Consider the following 24,271-nt stretch of genomic DNA (forward strand, 5'->3'; position numbering starts at 1 on the left):
AAAGATCTTTATTAACTTAAACTTCCACTGTGATAATTATTCTTAATTATCTCCTTATTTATTGTTTGAAAACTGTAATGGGATATTGGTGATAAGTAAACTTCCGAATTTGTTTTTCATTATGTTTTAAAGACAAAAATTAAATACATATGGAGCAACTGGATATAAGTGGTTGCCAATCACTTTGAAAACAGTTTTTTCTTTTTTCTCCAGGACCAAGCCTAGTCATGAATATGGCATTTATTTATTTTTAATTGGTTTTGGTAATACCTAAGATTTAGCCTGACAAAACTCAACTTTTTAGCCCAAAGGTATAATACATATGTGTGTATAACAACAACAACAAAAACACAAAAAAAACCCTTAAAAAAAACCAATTGTTTACACCAGCCTGAGTGAAATGATGAGGGAAGTAAACATTGTGTTTTTTCACTAAAGGTGTACAACGGATAAGGTAAGTCAGTCCTCTTTTCAGTGGGCTTACATCACAATAAACAGCGCAAGTTGTGATGTAAAACAGCTGTGGTAGTAAAGTGCTTGTCTGCCCCATTTTGCTTTGTTTGGCTGGTTATGAGTGGATTAAATATACATTTTTAAAAATCTCCAGCATAGATTGATTAGTTTAAAGTCAATTTTCTTCGCAACTAGTCCTTTTCACAGCTTACCGATTGCCGTAGCCAGTGTTAAATCTGCTCTGGAAAATGAGACCTCAGAGCACCAGTTTTAAAAGTAAAATGAGTTTTTGTTCCTAAGGGCAACTAACCATTGCTTTTAATTTAAATGTTGTCACAGCCCCAGTTAATTTTGAAAACAAAAATATATTAGACATGCTGAATTGCAATTACAGAGTTTTCTTGTATCATGTTTGAAACCATGCATTTTTTAAAATTTAACCATATCAGTTGAGATTTATTACTGGTTTTAAAAGTGTGTATGGGAGGGTGTCCGTGGACAGTAATAGTGATTCTTGATGGAAAGTTATTTGGGGATCATTTTAAAAAGCAGTTTCTAAAGTTTTTTATTTTAAATCTCCTGGTGCCATTGCTTAGAAGTGCTTTGCATTGCTTATTTAATTTTGTCATAGTAATCTGGAATTTTCCCCAACTGGAATGTTAGCTAAGGTGGTTAGTTGGGCTTAAACTGGGAGAGGTAGGTTTGGTTGTAAGCTGTGAGAATGGCTTGTGTTTGGTTCACTGTAGCTTTCTGGTCTCTGCACTCCAAGGCAAGATCTCTAACCACCCAAACCCAATGTATAAAGTGAACTGTTGGCTTAGCTTTGCCTCTTACCTTGATTATGTGTTCCTGTTACAGGGAGAACAGATCCCATTCCGATTGTTGTCAAGTATGATGTCATGGGCATGGGTCGCATGGAAATGGAGGTAAATTGATCTTGTTAGCTAATTTTTTTTTAAATGGTGTATTTAAAATTGGTATTAATTCAAATTCAGATGCCAGTACAAAAATACACTTATCAGATAGAATATAGTTTTAATATTTTTCTTAGGAAATTAAAAAATATATTTTACATTCTCATTTAGTGCTGGCTTTGAGGCAGGTAGGTGACAGACAATGCCCCTAAGGAAGTTGAATGTTTTGCCCAGGGTTATGCCACAAGGCAAGATCAGACTTAAAACCCAGATTCTGGTGCTTATTTCATTAGGAATTGTTGTTCAACTCTGAAAATATTTGCTGTGGTAGAAGCCTTGCACCTGTGTACAGCTGTCAGCTGTGATACCTTCTTTTCATTGCCTAAAATATTTTCTTTATTTACTCCTAATTCTTGGCATTGAACATTGAAGTAAAGTCTGTTATCATTAAAAAAAAATGTGCCTGTTCGGAACCACCACCAAGATAGGATTAATTAGCTATTTTGCACACATTTTTCTCTGTGGGGTGAGAATGAAGTAAGAGGTAGCTGAGTATAATACAAAGTTTTTAATTTCATGTAATACTGTAGTTGTGTAAATAATTTTTTAATAGCTAGTTGGGGTACTTTAGGAATTATGACTAATTATATTTATTTTTGTTAAGCTCGATTATGCTGAAGATGCTACCGAACGGCGCCGTGTCCTAGAAGTAGAGAAAGAAGACACAGAAGAATTAAGACAGAAGTACAAGGTACTGAATGAAGCCATTCTTTGGTGTTGGGTGCTCACACTGAAAGTGATACTCATTTTGGTGAAAGGAATCTCTATTTATGACAGGATTTGTTTAACCTTCAGTGATGATTATTAGTAGGCCTCAGGTTTCTGTTAGTTTCCTGTATTGCTGTTGTAAAAACTGGAGAGCTAATGCTTCATAAGTCTGTTGGAATGATCGCATTCGTCTTTGGAAACACAGTGCCTGTACATAGTAAGGAGTAGTAGCAATAAAAATTGCTATTTAAGAGTCCTTTGGGAACTTGAACCTATTGACAGGACTTTTGTTTTCAGTGGGTGGGGTATTTTAAGAGTAACAAACTGAGGGTCACCTCGGTGACTCAGTTAAGCAGCCAACTCTTGATTTTGGCTCAGATCATATGATTGAACCCTATTTTGGGCTCTCTTGGGTATGGAGCTTCCTCAAAATTTTCTTCCTCTCCCTTTCCTCCTTGCTCTCTCTCTTTTTAAAAAAAAATAAAGAGAGAGAGAGAGAACATCACTATTTTCCTTTTTAAGGGATTAGTTTAAATTGCAGTTTTAGACCATGTTATAAGATAGCTTTCAAATAGACTGACCAGGAACATGCCTTTCAAGATGTATTATGCCCAGTCTCTACTATAAAATAGGTAAATTTGAAGGTATCAAATAGGCTTAGTTAAGATTATCATGTAGAAACTGATTTTCATCATGAACCTTGGAGTGGGAAGATGGAAGAGGGATTTATTTTTAAAAATCTGTTCTACTGTAAAAAAAAAAAACTAATATAAAAACTGACAGAACTATATAGAGAAATGTTACATCTATCACAATAGTGGGAGATTTTAATATATGTCTTTCAATAATTGATTTAAAAAATGGAAGAGACAGGGCGCCTGGGTGGCTCAGTGGGTTAAGCCGATGCCTTTGGCTCAGGTCATGATCTCAGGGTCCTGGGATCGAGTCCCGCATCGGGCTCTCTGCTCAGCAGGGAGCATGCTTGCCTCTCTCTGCCTGCCTCTCTTTCTACTTGTGATCTCTCTCTGTCAAATAAATAAATAAAATCTAAAAAAAAAAAAATGGAAGAGACATTCAGCAAAGACTTTTGGAAGATTTGACTAACACATTAACAGATTTCACCTGCTGGTTATATAGAATCGTGAATCCAATCACTTTGAAAATCAGAAAACTTTTTTTTTTTTTTAAGATTTTATTTATTTATTTGAGAAAGAGTGAGAAAGAGCACAAGAGGGGAGAGGGTCAGAGGGAGAAGCAGACTCCCCCCTGAGCTGGGAGCCCAATGTGGGACTCAGTTCTGGGGCGCCAGGATCATGACCTGAGCCAGAGGCAGTTGCTTACTTAACCAATTGAGCCACCCAGGTGCCTGAAAATCAGAAATCTTGAAAATATATGGAACATTAATTTAAACAAAATTTTCTGCCATAATAACCCACGTCATAAAGTATCAGCAAATCTCAAAGAACTGAAATCAAGCCACAAAGCAGTTTTTAAAAATTTATTTATTTTTAAAGATTTTATTTATTTATTTGACAGAGAGACCTTGAGAGAGGGAACACAAGCACAGGAAATGAGAGAGGGAGAAATAGGCTTCTGGCTGAGCAGGGAGCCAGATGCGGGGCTCAATCCCAGGACCCTGGGATCATGACTTGAGCTGAAGGCAGACGTTTAACGACTCAACCACCCAGGGCCCCCAGCAGTCAGTTTTTTAAATTAAAGATAGAAAAATCCCCTGCAAGTTATGAGAAAATTATTTGTTTCCAGTAAGTGAAAGAAGAAATCACAATGCTAATTGGAAAATATTTTGGACTGAAAGATACAAATACTACGTATCAAAACTTGTAGGATAACCTAAAGCAGTATCATATGTGTTAGCAAATATATAGCCTTGAATGCTATTTAGAGAAAGCAGAATATGAAGTAAACATTTCTCTCAGGAAGTTAGGAAAAGAACAGCAAAGTAAATCAAAGAATGCAAAAGAAAAGAAGTAATAAAAAGATAATTAAGGTTAACAGAAATGAAACAAAAAACAAAGCCAAAAGTTAGGTACTTCTGGTGATATTAAGGAAGAAAAGAACTTAGAAAACTAGTGTCAGTAGTGAGAAGATAACATTGTAGGTACAGTAGGCAGCACTAAAAAATAAAAATCTTACGATTAACCTCATGCCGCCAAATGCAAAAATTAGGTTTAAATGGACAAATTCCTAAGAAATAGAACTTGCTAGAGTATACTTAAAAAAGAAAAAAAGAGAAAAGAAAACTTCATGAATTCTGTACCTATTATATAAATTGAATCTATGGTAAAAAGTCTTTCCATAAATCCCAAATAACTTCACTAGTGAGTTCTGTCAAAATTCATAAAATAAATAACTTCAGTCTTTTTTTTTTTTTTTTTTAAAGATTTTATTTACCTGATAGACCGAGATCACAAGCAGGCAGAGAGGCAGGCAGAGAGAGAGGAGGAAGCAGGCTCCCCGCTGAGCAGAGAGCCCGATGCGGGGCTCGATCCCAGGACCCTGGGACCATGACCTGAGCCGAAGGCAGAGGCTTTAACCCACTGAGCCACCCAGGCGCCCCCAGTCTTTTTTTTTTTTTTTTTAAGTATTTATTTATTTGACACAGAGAGAAAGAGATCACAAGTAGGCAGAGAGGCAGACAGAGGAGGAAGCAGGCTCCCCTTGAGCAGGGAGCCCAATGCAGGCCTTGATCCCAGGACCCTGAGATTATGACTTGAGCTGAAGGCAGAGGCTTAACCCACTGAGCCACCCAGGCGTGCCAATAAGTTCAGTCTTAACCAGCAATGTCTAATCTTCCAGAGAATTGAAAAGAAAAACTCCCAGCTTATTTCATGAGAGATAGTACCACCTTGATTCTAAATACTGACAAGAAGGATACTTAATGACACTCTGGTTTAAAACACAGATGCAAATCTTAAACCACTAGCAAATACCAGAACCAATTCAGGATATATCATGACCATGTTATGCAAAGAATGCAAGATTGATTTAATGTTACAAATGCATATAGTGAACCACATTAAGAGATTAAAGGAAAAAACCTATGGGTACGTGGGTGGCTCAGTTGGTTGGGTGACTGCCTTCGGCTCAGGTCATGATCCCAGAGTTCTGGGATCGAGTCCTGCATCGGGCTCCTGGCTCCATGGGGAGTCTGCTTCTCCCTCTGACCTTCTCCCCCCTCATGCTCTCTCTCACTCTCCTCTCAAATAAATGAATAAAATCTTTAAAAAAAAAAAAAAGGGAAAAATTCTATTTGACTATCTCAATAAATGCCAAAAAAGCATTATATAAAGTTCTGCATTCATGCATGATGAAATTCTTGTCTATATTGATAAAGAATCTTCTGATAGAAAGCCTACAAAAACCATATACAAGATACCATATTTAAGGTTGAGGACTCTCCTTTTGGGATGTGGAAATAGCAAGGATGACTGCTCTCATTGTTTCTATTAAGTGTTGTGCTGGAGGTCCTAAGCAACACAGTAAGATAGATAGGCAGAAACAAACAAACAAATATATAAGAGATGAAGAGACAACTGTTTTTGTTTGCAGGTGTGATTACGTACACAGATGTCTGGAAGAATTTACAGATAAATTATATAAATTAGTAAGTTTAGCTGGATGCTAGTTTCAAAATCATAAACTAAAATTAGATATCTGTATATCAACAAAGAGAAAATGGACATTACAAAAATTTCAGCATTTGTAATAGCAAAAAATTTATGAAACACCTAGGAATTAGAAGGCAGACTCTTATGTATTTGACCATATATACCATGCCATACCATACAATAACAATAATCATACCATAAATAATCTGTGTAAAAGGAAAAAACATAGAGCTTATAAAAGATAGTATAGAAGGTTCTTCTAGCTGTGTTTAACTTAGATAAGTACTTGTTTTTCATTTCAGCGGTACTTTCTTTGATGTTTTATTATGAAAACTGAGCATACAGAAAAATGGAAAGAACTATATAGTTAATACCCATATACCAACCACTTATGCTCCATAATTAATGTTTGTAAATATGTTTTATTACATGTCTAGCTTTTTTTTAACGATTTATTTATTTGAGAGATGCCTGGGTGGCTCAGTTTTTTAGATGTCTGGCTTCGGCTCAGGTCATGATCCCAGGGTTGCTCAGTGGGGAGACTGCTTCTGTCAGCTTCTCCTCCTGTTTGTGCTCTTTCTCTCTCTGCCAAATAAATAAATAAAATCTTAAAAAGATATATTTGTTTGGGGAGGGGGCTCAGAAAGCGAGAATCTTGAAGCAGACTCTCCACTGAGTGCAGAGGACGTGGGGCTCTATCCCAAACCTTTAAGTTCATGACCTGAGCTGAAACCCAAGAGTTGAATGCTTAAGACCCAGTTACTGATTGAGCCACCGAGGTGCCCCAGATGTCTGACTTTTTAAAAAACAGCCTCAGTGACTTCCTAAATTCTTGAAACACCTCTTTTATTCTATTTCTAATTTGTTTTTGGTTTTTTAGTAATGTCTAGGTTTTGTATTTGGGGTGCTGTTTGTGCCTTTTTTCTTTTTAAACACTTTAATGTTTTTATTTTGTAATTTCTTTCAAATCTTCTATTAACTGTAGTACATGATATGTGTTTTTATAGTTTGTTGCATCTCCTGACTTTTTCACGGTGGTTTGTCTCCTTGGGTGGCTTGCAGTTTTGATTGTCATCTCATCATTCTGTGGAAATTTCTTGCAACCTCGATTTTGGAGGGAGTGCTTATGAGATAGTTTCATATGTGCCCTTACTAAGATATAGGGTCTTTAACTGCTAATGGACTGGCTTTTTAAAATGTTAATACCTAAACTAAGGATTCCTGGTGTGAGTGGAAAGTGTAAATCCTTTACGTCCACCAGTGACGGGTCTGAAGTTCCAACATCTTATACATAACTCTTTCCATTTACACACTGATACATGGTGAGTTTCTTGGTGTCTTCATGGACAGAAGGTAATGAGGTAGATCAGTTTTTCTAGTTTCTGTTTCAAGGGTGGAGACAACTCTTTTTTGGGGGGGTGGGGTGGGAGGAGTAAACTCTACACCCAACATGGGGCTGGAGCGCACAACCCTGAGATCAGAAGTTGCAAGCTCTACCAACTGAGCCAGCCAGGGACTCCATGGAGACAACTCTTCCTGACTCTGAACTTTTCACAGGGAGTGCTTACTAGCTTTCTGTCGTTAGGGTCCTGAAGGCTCACCTTCAGGCATCTGGGGATTGCCCTGTCTTGTTGAGTTCAACTATATATTAAGGTGTGTGTGTTTTAAAGATTTTATTTATTTGAGAGAGAATAAGAGAGAACACAAGCGAGGGAGAGAGGTGGAGGGTGAGGGACAAGCCAACTCCCTGCTGAGGAGCCTGACTCTGGGCTTGATCCCAGGAGTCCAAGATAGGTGCCCCTTTTAATTTCACTTTGTTCAGAATTATTATGTGAAATCTTCCTCTTCCTTCTGTTCCTTTTTTCTTTTCCTGTTCTTTTCTCCTTGCCCTTTTCTTTATGCACTGTTATAACCCGTTAGGCTGGCTTTTTAGCACTTTTCACTGAACCACTTTATTTAAGGCCACAAAATACCTCTGTTTGCTAAATCCAGTAGCTCTTTCAAAACTTATTCCATATTCTGTTTCTTGGCATCGTTGAATACAATTGACCATTCTTTTTTCTTTAAAACATTTTCTTTTCTCTTGCTTTTGAAGATTTCATACTTCTCTAGGTTGTTCCTGTCTTCCTTGCTGCTTCTGTATAGGTTCCTTCATTGGTCCCTTCTTTTTGGCCTAAACTTCAGATGTTGGAGTTCTTCATGTTCAGACCTAGACCTTCTTTTTCTGTCTAAACACTGTCCTTAGGCCCTGAATGATTATAATACTATGTTTCATCATCTTTCACATAGTTCTTTTTTATCCTTTAGAACTTAGCTTTGAAACCTTCTGTCATCACCTAGTTTAAATAAGTCCTCCACTCTGCCTTATTCTCTTGCAACACTGTCTTTTATCATTTATAATTATAAATTTTTGTTTCTTCACTTGTTTATAGTCTGACTGCTGTTTGGGCAGAAATGGCATTGAGAAGAGAGACTGTCTATTTGTCTGCTGGTAATAATACTACAGCATAATGCCTGGCACATAATTGCTCAATAAATATGAATTGAACAAACATATTCTTTGAAATAAGGGGAAAAACCAGATTTATTTGGTTATACTGTCAGAAATATTCTAAAGTGGGACACCTGGGTGGCTCAGTCGGTTAAGCATCTGCCTTTGGCTCAGGTCATAATCCCAGAGTCTGGGGATTGATCCCCATGTTGGGCTCCCTGCCCAGTGGGGGGTCTGCTTCTCCCTCTCCCTCTGACCCTCAACCTGCTTGTGGTCTGTCTCTCTCAAGTAAATAAATGAAATCTTAAAGAAAAAATACTCTGAAGAGTACATTTTATTGTTTTCAAATAAAAGTTACACTATCAAGTGAATAATAAATGAAATAGCTGGGGCACCTGGGTGGCTCAGTGGGTTAAGCCGCTGCCTTCGGCTCAGGTCATGATCTCAGGGTCCTGGGATTGAGTCCCACATCAGGCTCTCTGCTCAGCAGGGAGCCTGCTTCCCTCTCTCTCTCTCTCTGCCTGCCTCTCTGCCTACTTGTGATCCTCTCTCTCTGTCCAATAAATAAATCTTTTAAAAATGAATAAATAAATAAATAAATTAAATAGCCAAGTAATTCACAGCCTCTTAATATTATGCATTCTATTTTAAGGCTCTTTTTGTCCCCCAGCCCAAGAAATTATTTCTCATTTGAACTCTTCATATTGGGTTAAGCAAGAATTACTTATCTCCCTTTTATTGATCAGATGCACAGAAATCTTGTTAGATCTTTACTATTTGTGAAACTCTTTCCCCTTCCTGCTTGTCACTCATTTATTTCACTGTATTTGTTCTTCACCTTCCCATGACCTTGGAACTTTGGCTTTAGTAATTTAGCCCCTCCTTAATTTGTACCTGTCAAGCACCACAGATTTTTACTTCCCTCAACATTTTGACCCCAACTCTTTTTTCTTCCTGATTCTTGTGTCATGGCTACTTCTTCTTTAAAAAAATATTTTTATTTATTTATTTGACAGAGAGATCACAAATAGGCAGAGGCAGGCAGAGAGAGTGGGGGAAGCAGGGTCCCTGCTGAGCAGAGAGCCCGATGTGGGGCTCAATCCCAGGGCCCTGGGATCATGACCTGAGCCAGAGGCAGAGGCTTAACCCACTGAGCCATCCAGGCACCCCTTTATAACTACTTATTTAACCAAAGCCTGTCTCCAGTCAATACAAATACTTGGATTTCTACTGCACTTGTAGTGCAGTATGAGAGTGGTTCTGATTCACTGGGCTCAGAACTGCCAAGTAATCTTCCATATGTCATTTCCTGCTTAGTCTCCTCAGCTCTCATTCTTAAGCATTGGTTCTTGGGCCCTCATCTTTCCTCCATCTTTTCTTACTCCTAATAGAAAATTTAACAAAATGTGGACCGTCAGGTCAGAGTGCATTTATGCCTGTAATATCCACTGTCAAACTTGGACCCAGATATTCCTGTCCTTAAATTTTTCTCCCCTTTTCACTGTCCGTTAAAGGATAATTCCTACCTATGAATTCTGGATCTTAGACCTCTCTCTGTCTTATAAAAGAACTTTACATCTTTGTAAAGGTGTAACCTTTGGGGCATCTGGGTGGCTCAATCAGTTAAGGTCTGCCTTCATTTCATGTCATGATCCCAGGGTCCGTGGATCAAGCCCCACATCAGGCTCCCTGATCAGCGGGGAGCCTGCTTTTCCCTCTCCTACTGCTTGGACTCTCTCTCTCTTCCTGTCAAATAAATAAATAAAATCTTTTTTAAAAAAAAAAAAGGTGTAACGTTGGCAGCCTCTCTCATTATTCATTATTTTCCTTTAACCAGTAAACATCACACATTTGTGGGGGAGAGAACCACTAACTGAAGGAAAAAACAAACAAACAAAAAACCTCTGTTGACTCCCACTCTCTGTGTCTACTGTCTTCTCTTTTTACATGTCTTTAGAACTAAACTTCTTAAAGAGTAGTCTCTACATTCACTGCCTCATTTATGTCACCTTCCATTCTATTTGCTGGTTGTAGAGCTGTGTGGCTCTAAATTTAAATAGGTTTAAATTTTAACGGGGAAGAAATACAGTCCCATTTTTGACACCTTAAGTATTTTATTAAATACCAATAAGATATTTTAAAAATATGTGTAAGATAAGGGATGCCTGGGTGGCTCAGTCGTTAAGCATCCATATCTTGATTTTGGCTCAGGTCGTGATCCTGAGATCAAGCCCTGCATTGGAATCCACACTCAGCGCAGAGTCGGCTTGTTCCTCTCCTTCTGTTCCTCCCCATTCCCCTTCCCGCTTGCACATGCTCTCTTTCTCTCTGGCTCTCAAATAAATAAAATCTTTTTTAAAAATGTGAAGATATAAAGAATAACTACCGGGGTGCCTGGGTAGCCCAGTCATTGGGTATCTGCCTTCGGCTCAGGTTGTGATCCCAGGGTCCTACAATCAAGCCCCACCTAGGGTGGGCTCCCTGCTCAGCAGGAATCCTGCTTCTCCCTCTCCCCTTGCTTGTGTTCCCTCTTTCTCTGTCTCTCTCTCCCCCTCTGTCAATAAATAAATAAAATCTTTAATAAAGAAAGAATAACTACAGACACTTGTGTGTCTTCTCACTTTAAGAAAAAGAACTTAATCAGTGATTTCTGTGATTGCATTCCATTTCTTCCTCATTCAGGGGTAAGCACTACATTTTTGTGTTTTGTCATTCCCTTCCCTTTTTCAGATATATTTTTTTTGGCTGAGATAAAATTTACCATTTACCATTTTATAATACACAATTTAAAGACCCTAGCATATTCACAATGTTGTACAACCATCAGTACTAATTCCAGAACATTATCAACTCCAGAAAGAAACCCCACACTCTTCAGCAGTCATTCCTCACCCCACCTTCTCTTCCTGAAAGCCACGTTTTGTCTCTAGGTTTGCCTGTTCTGTACATTTCATATAAGTTGAATCATTCATTATGTGGCTTTTCATATCTGACTTCTTTACTAAGCATGTTTTCTTTTAAATTTTTTTTTTAAGATTTTATTTATTTATTTGACAGACAGAGATCACAAGTAGGCAGAGAGTCAGGCAGAGAGAGAGAGAGGAGGAAGCAGGCTCCCTGCTGAGCAGAGAGCCCGATGGGGGACTCAATCCCAGGACCCCGAGATCATGACCTGAGCTGAAGGCAGCGGCTTAACCCACTGAGCCACCCAGGCGCCCCACTAAGCATGTTTTCAAGGGTCATTCATGTTAATAGCATGTGTAAGTACTTCATTTCCTTTTTATGGCTAAATATTACATTGAAGAATATATTATAGTCTGTTTAATTATTCACCAATTAATGGACATTTGGGTTTTTTCTACTCTTTGGCTACTATAAATAGTGCTGCTGTGACCGTCTTGTACAAGTTTTTGTGTAAATATATTTTCTGGTTCTCTTGGATATCTACATAGGAATAGAATTGCTGGGCATATGGTAACTCCTATGTTTAACTCTTTGAGGAAGTGCCAGACTGTTCCAAAGTGGTTGTACCATTTTACATTCCCACAAGCAGTGTTTGAGAGTTTATTTCTCTACATCCTCACTTACATTTTTTTATAGCCATCCTAGTGGGTATGAAATAGTATCTGATCATGATTTTTATTTGCAATTTCCTGACTAATGATGTTGAGTATCTTTTCTTGCATTTACTGGCCATTTATTATTATTTTGGAGAAATATCTATTCAGATCTTTTGCCTGTTTTTAAATTGGGCTGTTCTTTTATTGTTATAGGAACTCTCTGTTAATTCTGGAAATGAGACCCTTGTCAGATACATGATTTGCAAATATTTTCTCCCATTTTGTGATTGTCTTTTCATTTGAAAATGTCCTTTCATGCACAAATTTTAAAAATTGATGAAGTCCATTATCTTTTTCTTTCGTTGTTTGTGTTTTTGGTGTCATATTTAAGAACCCATTGCCCAATCCATGGCCATGAAAATTTATACCTGTTTTTCCTTCTAAGAAGTTCAAGTTTTAGCTCTTTTATTTAAGTTTTTGATCTATTTTTTGAAATAGATTTTTAAAGTTTAATTTTGTATGTCATGTTTGGTAGGTGTTTCAGTTCATTCTTCTGTGTATGGCTACCCAGTTGTCCAAGTGCCATTTTTTGAAAAGATTGTTCTTCACCACACGATCTTAGAATCTTGTTGAAAATCATGGTCTTGGGCACCTGGGTGGTGTAGCAGTTTAAGCATCCAACTGTTAGTTTCAGCTTAGGGTCCTGAGATTGAGCCCTGCATCTGTCTCTCTTCCCTGCTTGGCAGGGAATCTGCTTTGGATTCTCTCTCTCTCTCTCTCTCTCAAATAAGCAAATCTCAAAAAAAAAAAAAGAAAGAAAGAAAGAAAGAAAATCACTATCTTGCTTATTGTTGCTTTGTAGTAAGTTTTGCTATTGGGAAGTGTGAGCCTTCCTACCTTATTACTTTCTAGGATTGTTTTGGCTAGTCTTGATCTCTCCCAATTCTTAGAATCAGTTGATCAATTTCTACAAAGAAATCAGCTGTGATTCTGATAAGGATTATGTTGAATCTGTAGGTCAGTTTTGGGAGTGTTGTCATTTTAACAATGTTAAATCTTTCAATCCATGAATACAGGATGTTTTTCCATTTCTTCAGATCTTTTTTTGTAGATTTTATTCATTTACTTCTCAGAATAAGAGGGAGAGAAAGGACAGCAAAGGGAGCGACAGTCAGAGGGAGAAGTAGGCTCCCTCCTGAGCAAGGAGCCCAGTGCAGTACTTGATCTCAGGACCCCGGGATCATGACCTGAGCTGAGGGCAGCGGCTTAACCATCTGAGCCACCCAGGCATCCCTCTTTAGATCTTCCTTTTTTTAAGGATTTTATTTATTTATTTGACAGAGATCACAAGTAGGCAGAGAGGCAGGCAGAGAGAGAGAGGGGGAAGCAGGCTCCCTGCTGAGCAGAGAGCCCGATGTGGGGCTCGATCCCAGGACCCTGAGACCATGACCTGAGCCGAAGGCAGAGGCTTAACCCACTGAGCCACCCAGGCGCCCCTAAACTTATTTATTAGCTCTTACAGTTTTTTATGTGAATTCTTTAGGATTTATTACATGTCATATCATCTATGAATAAAGATAATTTTATTTGTTTCTTTCCAATCTAGATGCCTGTTTTTCCCCTGTATCTAATTGCCCTACCTAGAACTCCCAGTATATTGTCAAGTAGAAGTGGCAAGAGCAGACATCTTTTTTCTGATCTTTGTATAGGGCAGGGTTTTGGTCTTTAACCTTTAAGGATGATGTTAGCTAGGGCTTTTTCACTGATGCCCATATTAGATTGAGGAAGTTCCTTCAATTTGTACGTTTGTTGATTTTTTTTTTTTTCCAGTCATGAAAAGGTGTTAGATTTTGTTGAATGCTTTTGTTACTTTTTTTATCTGTTGAACAAATAGGGATTCCCCCCTTTATTTAATACGGCATATTATATCAATTTATTTTATGTATTGAATCAACTTTGCATTCCTTAGATAGTCTTACTTGGTCATGGTGTATGACCCCTTTAATATGCTGCTGAGTTCAGTTTGCTAGCATTTTGTTGAGGATTTTTTTTTTTTTTGAGGATTTTTTTATCTGAATTCATAAGAGGTACTAGTTTGTAGGGTTTTTTTTTTGTGAAATGTTTATATAAGAGTAATACTGGTTTCATAGAGTGACTCAAGAAATATTATCTCCTCTTTTATTGACAGCCCTCCTTTTCCCCAAGATTTTATTTATTATAGAGACCTCAAGGGGGCAGAGGGAGAGAGAGAATCCCGAGGGAACTCTGTACTGAGCACCGAGTCTGAAGTGGGGCTCAATCCCAGAATCCTGAGAATATGACCTGAGCTGAAATCACCAGTCAGATGCCTGACTGGAGCCACCCAGATTTTAAATGGTTTTAGATTGTCCCTTAGATTTAAAAATGGTTTTACAATGTGTTTTGTATCCCTAAACATGTATTGTTTAATTTTACATGGTTTTGACTATTTTATTTTTATTTTTTGTTAAGATTTTATTTATTTATTAGAGAGTGCACTTGAGAGAGAGCATGAGCAGGGTAAGGGGCAGAGGTTAAAAACAGACTTCCTACCAAGCAGAGAGCTCAATGTGGGACTCCCTTCAAGGACCCTTGGATCATGACCTGAGAGGAAGGCAGACAGTTGCTTAACCAACTGAGCCATCCAGGTGCCCCAATTTTACATGATTTTGAACTTTATGTAAATGGAAACATATTTCCTGGTATACGTGTATGAGAGTTTATCCAGAGTTTGGCCTTTGTTCTTATTATTCTGTTACTTTAAGTAGTTACACCTATATATTTTTCCTGACCTGTATATATTGATAAATAATGTCATTATCATTTTTCCCCTAGAAATTCTAAGGTTTCGGATTTATAGAAAAGCCTTTAAAAATGTTAATTCCTTGGGGCGCCTGAGTGGCTCAGTGGGTTAAAGCCTCTGCCTTCGGCTCAGGTCATGATCCCAGGGTCCTGGGATCGAGCCCTACATCAGGCTCTCTGCTCCACAGGGAGCCTGCTTCCTCCTCTCTCTGCCTGCCTCTCTGCTTACTTGTGATTTCTCTCGGTCAAATAAATAAATAAAATCTTTTAAAAAATGTTAATTCCTAGTTTTATTTTACTGTGTTTATATATGTTACTTAAATTATCTCTTTTTGCAGTTTATTATGGTTTTCTCTATAGCCTAATACAGCCTTTTTTGATGAACATTCTACGAGTACTTTAAAAGGTGTGTTTCCTATTTTTAGGCCACATACCTTAATATATTACTAAGATGTTCATGGGGCACCTGGGTGGCTCAGTGGGTTAAGCCTCTGCCTTTGGTTGAGGTCATGATATCAGGGTCCTGGGATCGATCCCCACATCAGACTCTGTTCAGCAGGGAGCCTGCTTGCCCCTCTCTCTCCGACTGACTCTCTGCCTACTTGTGATCTCTCTCTGTCAAATAAATAAATAAAATCTTTAAAATAAATAAATAAAAAATATATATATATATTACTGAGGTGTTCAGTGTCTTAGTTAATTTTTATCTCTTTGATCTGTCATTAAATAGGAGATGATTTATCAAGTCTCCTTATTTTAATAAATCTCTGATTTATGCATCATGAATGTTGCTGCTAGATTATGGTAGATATTAAAATTTTTAGATACCATGAGTTGCCCTCATTGACATTATTAAGTGCTTTTCTTTATCTTCTTTAAAGCTTTATCGTGTAATCTGTACCTCATTTGAAAGTAAGACTTGATTCTGCTTTCATTTTGTGTGTATTGTCTTGTATATTTTTGGGTTTGGGGTGTGTTGTTGTTTTGTTTTAATTTTTCTTTAAGGTTTTTATTTATTTATTTTTGTGAGAAAGGGAGACAAAGATAAAGAGCGAGCACAAGTGGGGTTGGGGACAGAGGGAGAAGCAGACTCCCCGCTTAAGCAGGGAGTCGGACCCAGAACTTGATACCAGGACCCTGGGATTATGACCAGAGCCAAAGGCAGATGCTCAACCAACTGAGTGACACACGTGCCCCTGTGTTTTTTGTTTTTTGTTTTTTAAGATCTATTTATTTATTTGAGAAAGAGAGAGAATGGCAGGGGGTGGGGTGGGTGGGGAGAGAAAGAATCTCCAGCAGACTCCCTGCTGTGTTTAAAGCTGGACACATCTTGGGGCTTCATCCAGTGATGCTGAGATCATGACCTGAATCTAACTTAAGAGTCAGTTGAGGGGTGCCTCGGAGGTTCAGTTGTTTAAGCATCTGCCTTTGGCTCAGGTCATGATCCAAGGGTCCTGGGATCAAGTCCCACATTGGGCTCCCTGCTCAGTGAGAAGTCTGCTTCTCCCTCCCCTGCTGCTTGTTCTCTCTCTCTCTCTCTTCCCCCCTCAAATAAAAAAAAAAAAGACTCGGTTGGGTATCCAGCTGAGCCACTCAGGTGCCCCATCTTTGTTTTTTATGTTCAATCCTTCTGAATTACTTTGTTTTGGACGTGCATCTTATAATTTTCATGGAGTTGGGTTTAGCTTTGCATTACAATATGAAAAAATTTTTTAATGATTTAATTACATATATTTTTAAGTAACCTCAAATTCACATCCCCATGATCAAAAGTCACATGCTTACTTGACCAAACCAGCCAGTGCCCCAATTTTTTATGTTTTATGTGACAGATAGGTTTGGTTTATTTTATATGAGGTGTTTTTTTTTTTTTAATATAGGGATAGAGATAGATATAGAGGGACTGTATTTTTGTTGTAGTTCCCTTTAACTTAATAAAATAACCCGTTGTTCTCTTTGTCTTTTAGTGTCCATTATTTACTTTAGAAATGGCAGGTTAACCTGCTTTTGTCATCTTACTCCCTTTCATTTCTTCTACCACCTAATATTAGTAAATATACTTAGTATGTAGCATACAATTAAATATAGTTGTATAGTATTTATATTACTTGATTTTCAGGTTTTTTTTTTTTAAAGATTTTATTTATTTATTTGACAGACAGAGATCACAAGTAGGCCGAGAGGCAGGCAGAGAGAGAGAGGAGGAATCAGGCTCCCTGCTGAGCAGAGAGCCCGATGCGGGACTCGATCCCCGGACCCTGAGATCATGACCTGAGCTGAAGGCAGAGGCTTTAACCCACTGAGCCACCCAGGCGCCCCTGATTTTCAGTTTTGAATAAAATTCTTGTTACTTTAATTACAGATGCAGTAATAGGCAGAGCTCTAATTCCCATTTGCCGTCTCTACCTACCCTGTCCTGTAGCAGTTAATATACTATCATTTCTGTTTTGTGAGGGGATATAGGATGTATCTTGTGATCTGACATGCTAGTAGCTCTGCTTCTTTGAACCTCAGTTCTTTTTATTTTTTTTTAAGATAAGAGAAGTTTGTTTGTTTGTTTTTAAGATTTTATTTATTTGACAGATCACAAGTAGACAGAGAGGCAGGCGGTGGGGTGTGGGGGAGGGAGCAGGCTCCCCGCTGAGTAGAGAGCCTGATGCTGGACTTGATCCCAGGACCCTGAGACCATGACCTGAGCTGATGGCAGAGGCTTAACCCTCTGAGCCACCCAGCACCCCAATATACTGCTCACTTTTAAATCGAAGTCTTATGCAGATACATTTGATGGGAAGATCACATGTCTGAACCCTGGTTTTAAGGGAAGTTGAGAAAGTGAGTTTTCTGACTTCTATCTAGCTTGAGAAAACCAGCACTGATAAGGAAGAATATCCACAAGTTACTTAATAGCCAGACAAAAATGGAACTGCCCAGGGTGCTTAGCAAAAATTACCGTGAATGAGAGACACCTGAATGGCTCCTACGTGTCTCACTCTTGATTTTTGGCTCAGGTCATGATCTCAGGGTTCTGCACTCAGAGCAGTCTGCTTGTCCCCTTCCTCTGATCCTCCTCCTGCTTGTGCTCGCCCTAGCTCTAAAATAAATAAATAAAATCTTTTTAAAAATTAGGTGAATGACTGAATATGGCAAAAGTTATGGGACACCTGGGTGGCTCAGTTGGTTGGGATCAGGTCCCACATTGGGCTTCCAGCTCCATGGGGAGTCTGCTTCACCCTCTGACCTCCCCTCTCATGCTCTCTCTCACTTTGTCTCTCTCTCTCTCTCTCAAAATAAATAAATAAAAATCTTTTTTTTTTTTAAAGATTTTATTTATTTATTTGACAGAGAGAGATTACAAGTAGGCAGAGAGGCAGGCAGAGAGAGAGAGGAGGAAGCAGGCTCCCTGCTGAGCAGAGAGCCCGATGCGGGACTCGATCCCAGGATCCTGAGATCATGACCTGAGCCAAAGGCAGCGGCTTAACCCACTGAGCCACCCAGGTGCCCCTAAATAAATAAAAATCTTAAAAAAAAAAAAAGAGTTATAATGTACTGTATATTCACTTTTTAGTTTTAATAAATTTATCCAAACTGGATCATCCTGGCATTCCACAAAATACAGCAACCTTTTCTTGTTTACTGTTTAAATAGCTTATGTGAGAAATGGTAGATGGTAGAACTACCCTGAAAGGGTAGATCTACCCTTAGTTTTGAAGATACAAAACTGAATAGAAAAAAAGCCTTGGAAATGAGACTTATCTTCAGACCCATTAACTGGAAATATCTACTAACAGTGAGACTGATTTATGTACCCCTGCTGTAAATGGCTCACAAGTCGTCATTTATCATTTCTTTCCTCTTCTCATTCCTCTGTAGTCCCTTACAGCAAATGTATATACAGTTGACCCTTGAACAACGCAGGGGTTCCCAGGTGGTCAAAAATGCATATAACTATCTAGTAAGAGCCCACTGTTGACCAAAAGCCTTACCAATAACAGAAACAGTTGCTTAACATATATTTGTATATGTGTTACATAGTTTCTTCTGATAAAGTATGCTAGCAAAAAGCAAATATTAAAGTAAGAGAAGATATATTTACAGTACTGTACTGTATTTACTGATACTGTTATGTCCTCTTATTTTTTTAATAATTTATTTAAAATTTTTTATTATTTATTTTATTTTTAAAAAGATTTTATCTATTTATTTGACAGAGAGAGAGCGCAAGCAGGGGGAGCATCAGGCAAAGAGATAAACAGCCTCCCTGCTAATAGGACTTAGTTCCGGGACTCTGGGATCATGACCTGAGCCAAAGGCAGAGGCTTAACTTACTGAGCCACCCAGGCGTCCCCTGTCCTCTGTTCATAAGATGAACCATCTGTCAGTACCTACATCAGTATTGTCTTATATGATACAAAACACTGTAGATGTTATACTTATTACTAATACTAGCCATCAAAAATGAAAAGATAATATGGGAAACAGTTTATAAGTATAACAGTTAATGCATTGATAATGAAGAAGCAGTGGTATGATTGCTTCATTTTAGCCTAGTTAATCAATACAGTTGTTTCACAGTAGTCTAGCCTATACACTAATGAATGGTTATAAAGTTCTTATGACATACAGCAGTCATATTCATAATAAAGTAGTAGAAACATTGTTATATTTAATACATATATTTTTATCTGAGGTTATACTCGGCTTCTCCAGTTGCAAGGGAGAAAGCCATACCCTACCATAATATAGTTCTTTGAAAGTAAGATAGTAAGAAAGCCAATACATTATTAAAAATTTTTTTTTAATTAACATATAATGTGTTATTAGCCCCAGGGGTACAGGTCTGTGAATTGCCAGGTTTACACTTCACAGCACTCACCATAGCACATACCTTCCCCAATGTCCATAACCTAACCACCTTCTCCCTACCCCCTTCCCCCTGCCAATCTTCAGTTTGTTTTGTGAGATTAAGAGTCTCTTATGGTTTGTCTCCCTCCCGATCCCATCTTGTTTCATTTATTCCTTTCTTACCCACCAGACCCCCCACATTGCCTCCTAACTTCCTCTTATCAGGGAGATCATATGATAATTGTCTTTCTCTGATTGACTTATTTCGCTAAGCATAATACCCTCTAGTTCCATCGCAGATAAACCAATACATTACATTATTAATTTCCTATCAGATGTCACTTACCTTATTCCTATGTAAGGATAGTCCACCCACTTGCCATACTAGTCTTATACATGATGTCCTTCATAATGAATGCTTAGACAATGATGATGACACAAAAACGTCTCATGCAAGTCTTTTCATATAGTTACTACGTTTTCACACAAAGACATACACACACAAGAGATAAGTTTATTAACTATATGGCATAATGATTATATACTGTTCATTAAGTGGAAGTGGATTATCATAAAGGTCTTCATCCTTACTGTCTTCACATTGAGAAGGAAGAGGAGAGATTGGTTTTGCTTATAAGGGGTGGAAGATGTAGAAGGGGAAATAGAAGTTACTTAGTGTAACTTTACAGAAACAACGTCATTGGGGCACCTGGGTGGCTCAGTGGGTTAAAGCCTCTGCCTTCAGCTCAGGTCATGATCCCAGGGTCCTGGGATCAAGCCCCGCATTGGGCTCTCTGCTCAGCAGGGAGCCTGCTCCCTGCCCCCCCGCCCCCTGCCTGTCTCTCTGCCTACTTGTGATCTCTGTCTGTCAAGTAAATAAATAAAATCTTTAAAAAAAAAAAAAAAAGGAAAGAAAGAATGTCATTATTTCTGTCTGACTTCTTGCTTTTTCATTTTTTAAGAAAATGTTTCTAGGGCACCTTGGGGTCCTGGTGTTGTGATCTCAAGTTCCTGGGGTCTGGCCCGGGGTTGACCTCCCTGCTTGTCAGGGAGTTGGCTCCTCCCTCTTTGTGCTCATGCTTTCTCTCTCTCATATAAATAAATAAAAAATCTTAAAAAAAAAAGTCTCTATACATCATCTTCTGTCCTTTGCTTTAATTTCAATGCCCATATCATAGATGGGTCCATATGGTAAAAGAAGTCAGAAGCAGTCTTGAATTATCCCAACCCTTCTTCCAGATAGTGTAACATCAGTTTGTTTTCTGGCACTGCTTCTTCTACATTTCCTTCCGTATTATCTGGCACTGGTTTTAGAAGCACTCATCATCCATTAATTCCTCTGGTGTGGTGTCTGTCATCTCTTGAATTTCTTTCTTTCTTTTTTTTTTTTTTAAAGATTTTATTTATTTATTTGACAGAGAGAAAGAGAGAGAGAGAGAGAGAGAGATCACAAGTAGGCAGAGAGGCAGGCAGAGAGGGTGGGGGAAGCAGGCTCCCTGCTAAGCAGAGAGCCTGATGCCGGGCTCTATCCCAGGAACCTGAGATCATGACCTGAGCCAAAGGCAGAGGCTTAACCCACTGAGCCACACAGGCGCCCCTCTTGAATTTCTTTAAAATTCATATCTTGAAACCCTTCCCCACCACTATCTTTTTTTTTTTCCCCCTCCGTATCTATAATCTCTTTTGTGATTTTCTTGATTGGCTGTGTTTTAAGTTCTGTGAAGTCATGCACAACTTGACACCATTTTCTCCAGCAGGAATTTACTCTTTGGGACTTTTATGGCTTCCATGTTTTTTTCTGTAACAACAGTGGCATCTTCAGTGGAATAATCCTCGTTTTTGAGGTTCTCCTTTTGAGGTCTCCTCCATAGTGTTGACAGTCCTTTCTATAGTGTACTGTGTATAATGACCCCCTGATCCAGAGGCTGAATTAGAGACATTGTATTTGGGGACAAATAGATCATTTCAGTGCCTTTGCTGTTGAACTCATCCAGTTCTAGGTGGCCAAAGGCATTGTCAAGTAAATATCAAAAGAACTTTGAAAAGCAGTCCATTACTTGCAAGGTACTTCCTGATTTCCCCTGAAGTCATCAATGGTACCAATCAAGAAAAAGCATTCTTTTTGTCCCGGCCTTCTTTTTGTACAGTGGAAAGACTGTCAGCTAATGCTTATCTTTTCCCTTCAAGGCTTGGGGGTTAGGTTTATAGATAACGGCAATCCTAATCATAAACCCAACTGCGTTTGCATAAAACTGTAGTGTTAGTTTATCCCTTCCTACCTTAATCCTGGTGTTTGTTGCTTCTCTTCCTTTCTAATAAATGTCCTTTTGACATTTCCCCCTCCCCAGAATAGGGTACTTTTAAAAAAAAAAAAAAAAAAAAAAAAAAAAAACTTGTTCAGGGGGCGCCTGAGTGGCTCAGTGGATTGGGCCTCTGCCTTTGGCTCAGGTCATGATCTCAGGGTCCTGGGATCAAGCCAGCATCGGGGCTCTCTGCTCAGCAGGGAGCCCACTCCCCCCCCCTTTTCCTGCCTCTCTGCCTACTTGTGATCTCTTTCTCTCTGTCAAATAAATAAAAATCTTAAAAAAAAACAAAAAACAGGGGTGCCTGGGTGGCTCAGAGGGTTAAGCCTCTGCCTTCGGCTCAGGTCATGATCTCAGGGTCTTGGGATCGAGCCCCACGTCGGGCTCTCTGCTCGGCGGGGAGCCTGCTTCCTCCTCTCTCTCTGCCTGCCTCTCTGCCTAGTTGTGATCTCTGTCAAATAAATAAAATCTTTAAAACAAAACAAAACAAAAACAAAAACAAAACTTGTTCAGGCAGATAACCGTCCTCTTCAGTGTTTTTCTTGATGGTGTCTAGGCACTATCTGCTCCTTTTGGTTGGCAGAAGCCACTTTTCCTGTTATCTTGACATTTTTTAGCCAGACCTCTAAAAATTACCAAATCATCTTCTGCTGGCTTTTAATTCTGCAGCTTTAGATCCTTCACTTTTTTTTTTTTTTAAGATTTTATTTATTTATTTGACAGAGATCACAAGTAGGCAGAGAGAGAAAGAGAAAGCAGGCTTCCCGTGGAGCAGACAGCCTGATGTGGGGCTCGATCCCAGGACCCTGGGATCTTGACCTGAGTCGAAGGCAGAGGCTTTAACCCACTGAGCCACCCAGGCGCCCCTAGATCCTTCACCTTTTGCTTTAAGTTGTCATATAATCCCTTTGGCTTTTTTTTTTTCCCCCTTTGGCTTTTTTTAAACAGACTGTTAAGTCTGTACGTATTCCTTTCTTACAGCAATCCTAAACCCACACAAAAACTGCATTTTCTTTTCTTTTCTTTTCTTTTCTTTCTTTCTTCCTTTTTTTTTTTTTTTTAAGATTTTACTTATTTGACACAGAGAGAGACCACGAGAGAGAAGGGATACAAGCAGGGGGTGTGGTAGAGAAAGAAGCAGGCTTCCCGCCAACCAGGGAGTCTGATCATGACCTGAGCCCAATGGCAGACGCTTCTACTGAGCCACCCACCCACCCCAAAAACTGCATTTTCAATGTGAGATTAAAAGGTTTTGCACAGAATGGAGCACCTGGGTATCTCAGATGGTTAAGCGTCCCGTTCTTGGTTTTGGCTCAGAGATTGAGCCCCACATCCATCTCTGCGCTAGGCATGGAGCCTGTTTAAGATTCTGTCTCTGCTGGACTCCTGGGTGGCTCAACCAGTTAAGCATCTGCCATCGGCTCAGGTCATGACTTCAGGGTCCTGAGATCAAATTCCATAGCAGGTTCCTTGCTCAGCTGGGAACCTGCCTCTACCTCTGATTGCCACTCCTCCTGCTTATGTGTGTGTATGCTTGCTCCCGCACACAGGCTCGCTCCTGACATTAAAAAAAAAAAAAAAATCCTCTCCTACTCCAGCTAACTCTTAATTAATTAATTAATTAATTAATAAAAATAAAAACCATTTCATACCTGCTAATATAGCTATAGTGACAGCTTCATGGATTTCCTTTTATTTTATTTTTACAATGATCCTTACACTTACATTTTGAGATTCATTAATCTTGACATGGCAAGCTGCCACTGTTGAGGATGTGAATCTGTGGTCTGTATCAAGCAGTTTAAATTTTCCTTAGAATATCATGACTTTTCTCTGCTTGTGAGCACTTTCATCATCACTAGTGGCACTTTGTATGGGTCCTGTGGTGTAATCCAAGGTTTACAATATTGCACTAAACATAATGAAAAATATACAAGATCTGGGAGATACCACTTTTTACTGCAATACCCAGCTTGCCAGAGAGCCAAACTGCTCATGCAGAGATGATTAGCATCACACACAGCTGTAAGTGGATACTTGTAACACTTGAGCTCGCCCCAGTTGCAACAAGAGATGGCTATGAAATCATAGTATTACAGCATGTACTACATTTAATTGTATGCAGTTATGACTTAATACATTGTCTTTACGTTTGTTTACGTTTCTTCTCTGCTAGTGGTGCCATGGAAGGTCTGTAAGTGTGCACCTACGTTTTGATAAATTATAACTCTTTCTTTTCAAGTAGGCTCCAAGCCCAGTGTGGAGCCAACGCAGGGCTTCAACTCACGACCCTGAGATCAAGATTCAGATGGCTTAACTGACTGAGCTATCCAGGCACCCCTAAATTTTAACTTTTTATAGTAGATTTGTATGTCTTTTATGGTAGTAAATGATAAACTAGTATCTACATGTATTTTATTCATTAACAAATGTTCTTTTTTTTTCCTAGTCTATGTGGTTTATCTGTTGTTGTTGTTTTTTTTTTAAAGAT

At 38.8% G+C, this 24,271-nt stretch overlaps 1 protein-coding gene across 4 annotated transcripts in view; it reads left to right on the plus strand.

Annotated features, from left to right (window-relative positions):
* The window catches only part of GPATCH8 (G-patch domain containing 8), a 109,226-nt gene that overhangs the window by 55,781 nt on the left and 29,174 nt on the right, over nt 1-24,271 (plus strand). For all 4 annotated transcript variants that reach the window (XM_044247769.1, XM_044247771.1, XM_044247770.1 and 1 more), the window contains 2 exons: nt 1,312-1,379; nt 2,032-2,118. In XM_044247769.1, coding sequence (XP_044103704.1) covers nt 1,312-1,379; nt 2,032-2,118 — 155 coding nt within the window. The remainder of the gene's footprint in view (nt 1-1,311; nt 1,380-2,031; nt 2,119-24,271) is intronic.

This window comes from Neovison vison, chromosome 5, assembly GCF_020171115.1.
Source record: "Neovison vison isolate M4711 chromosome 5, ASM_NN_V1, whole genome shotgun sequence".
In the NCBI taxonomy this organism is placed as follows: Eukaryota; Metazoa; Chordata; class Mammalia; order Carnivora; family Mustelidae; genus Neogale; species Neogale vison.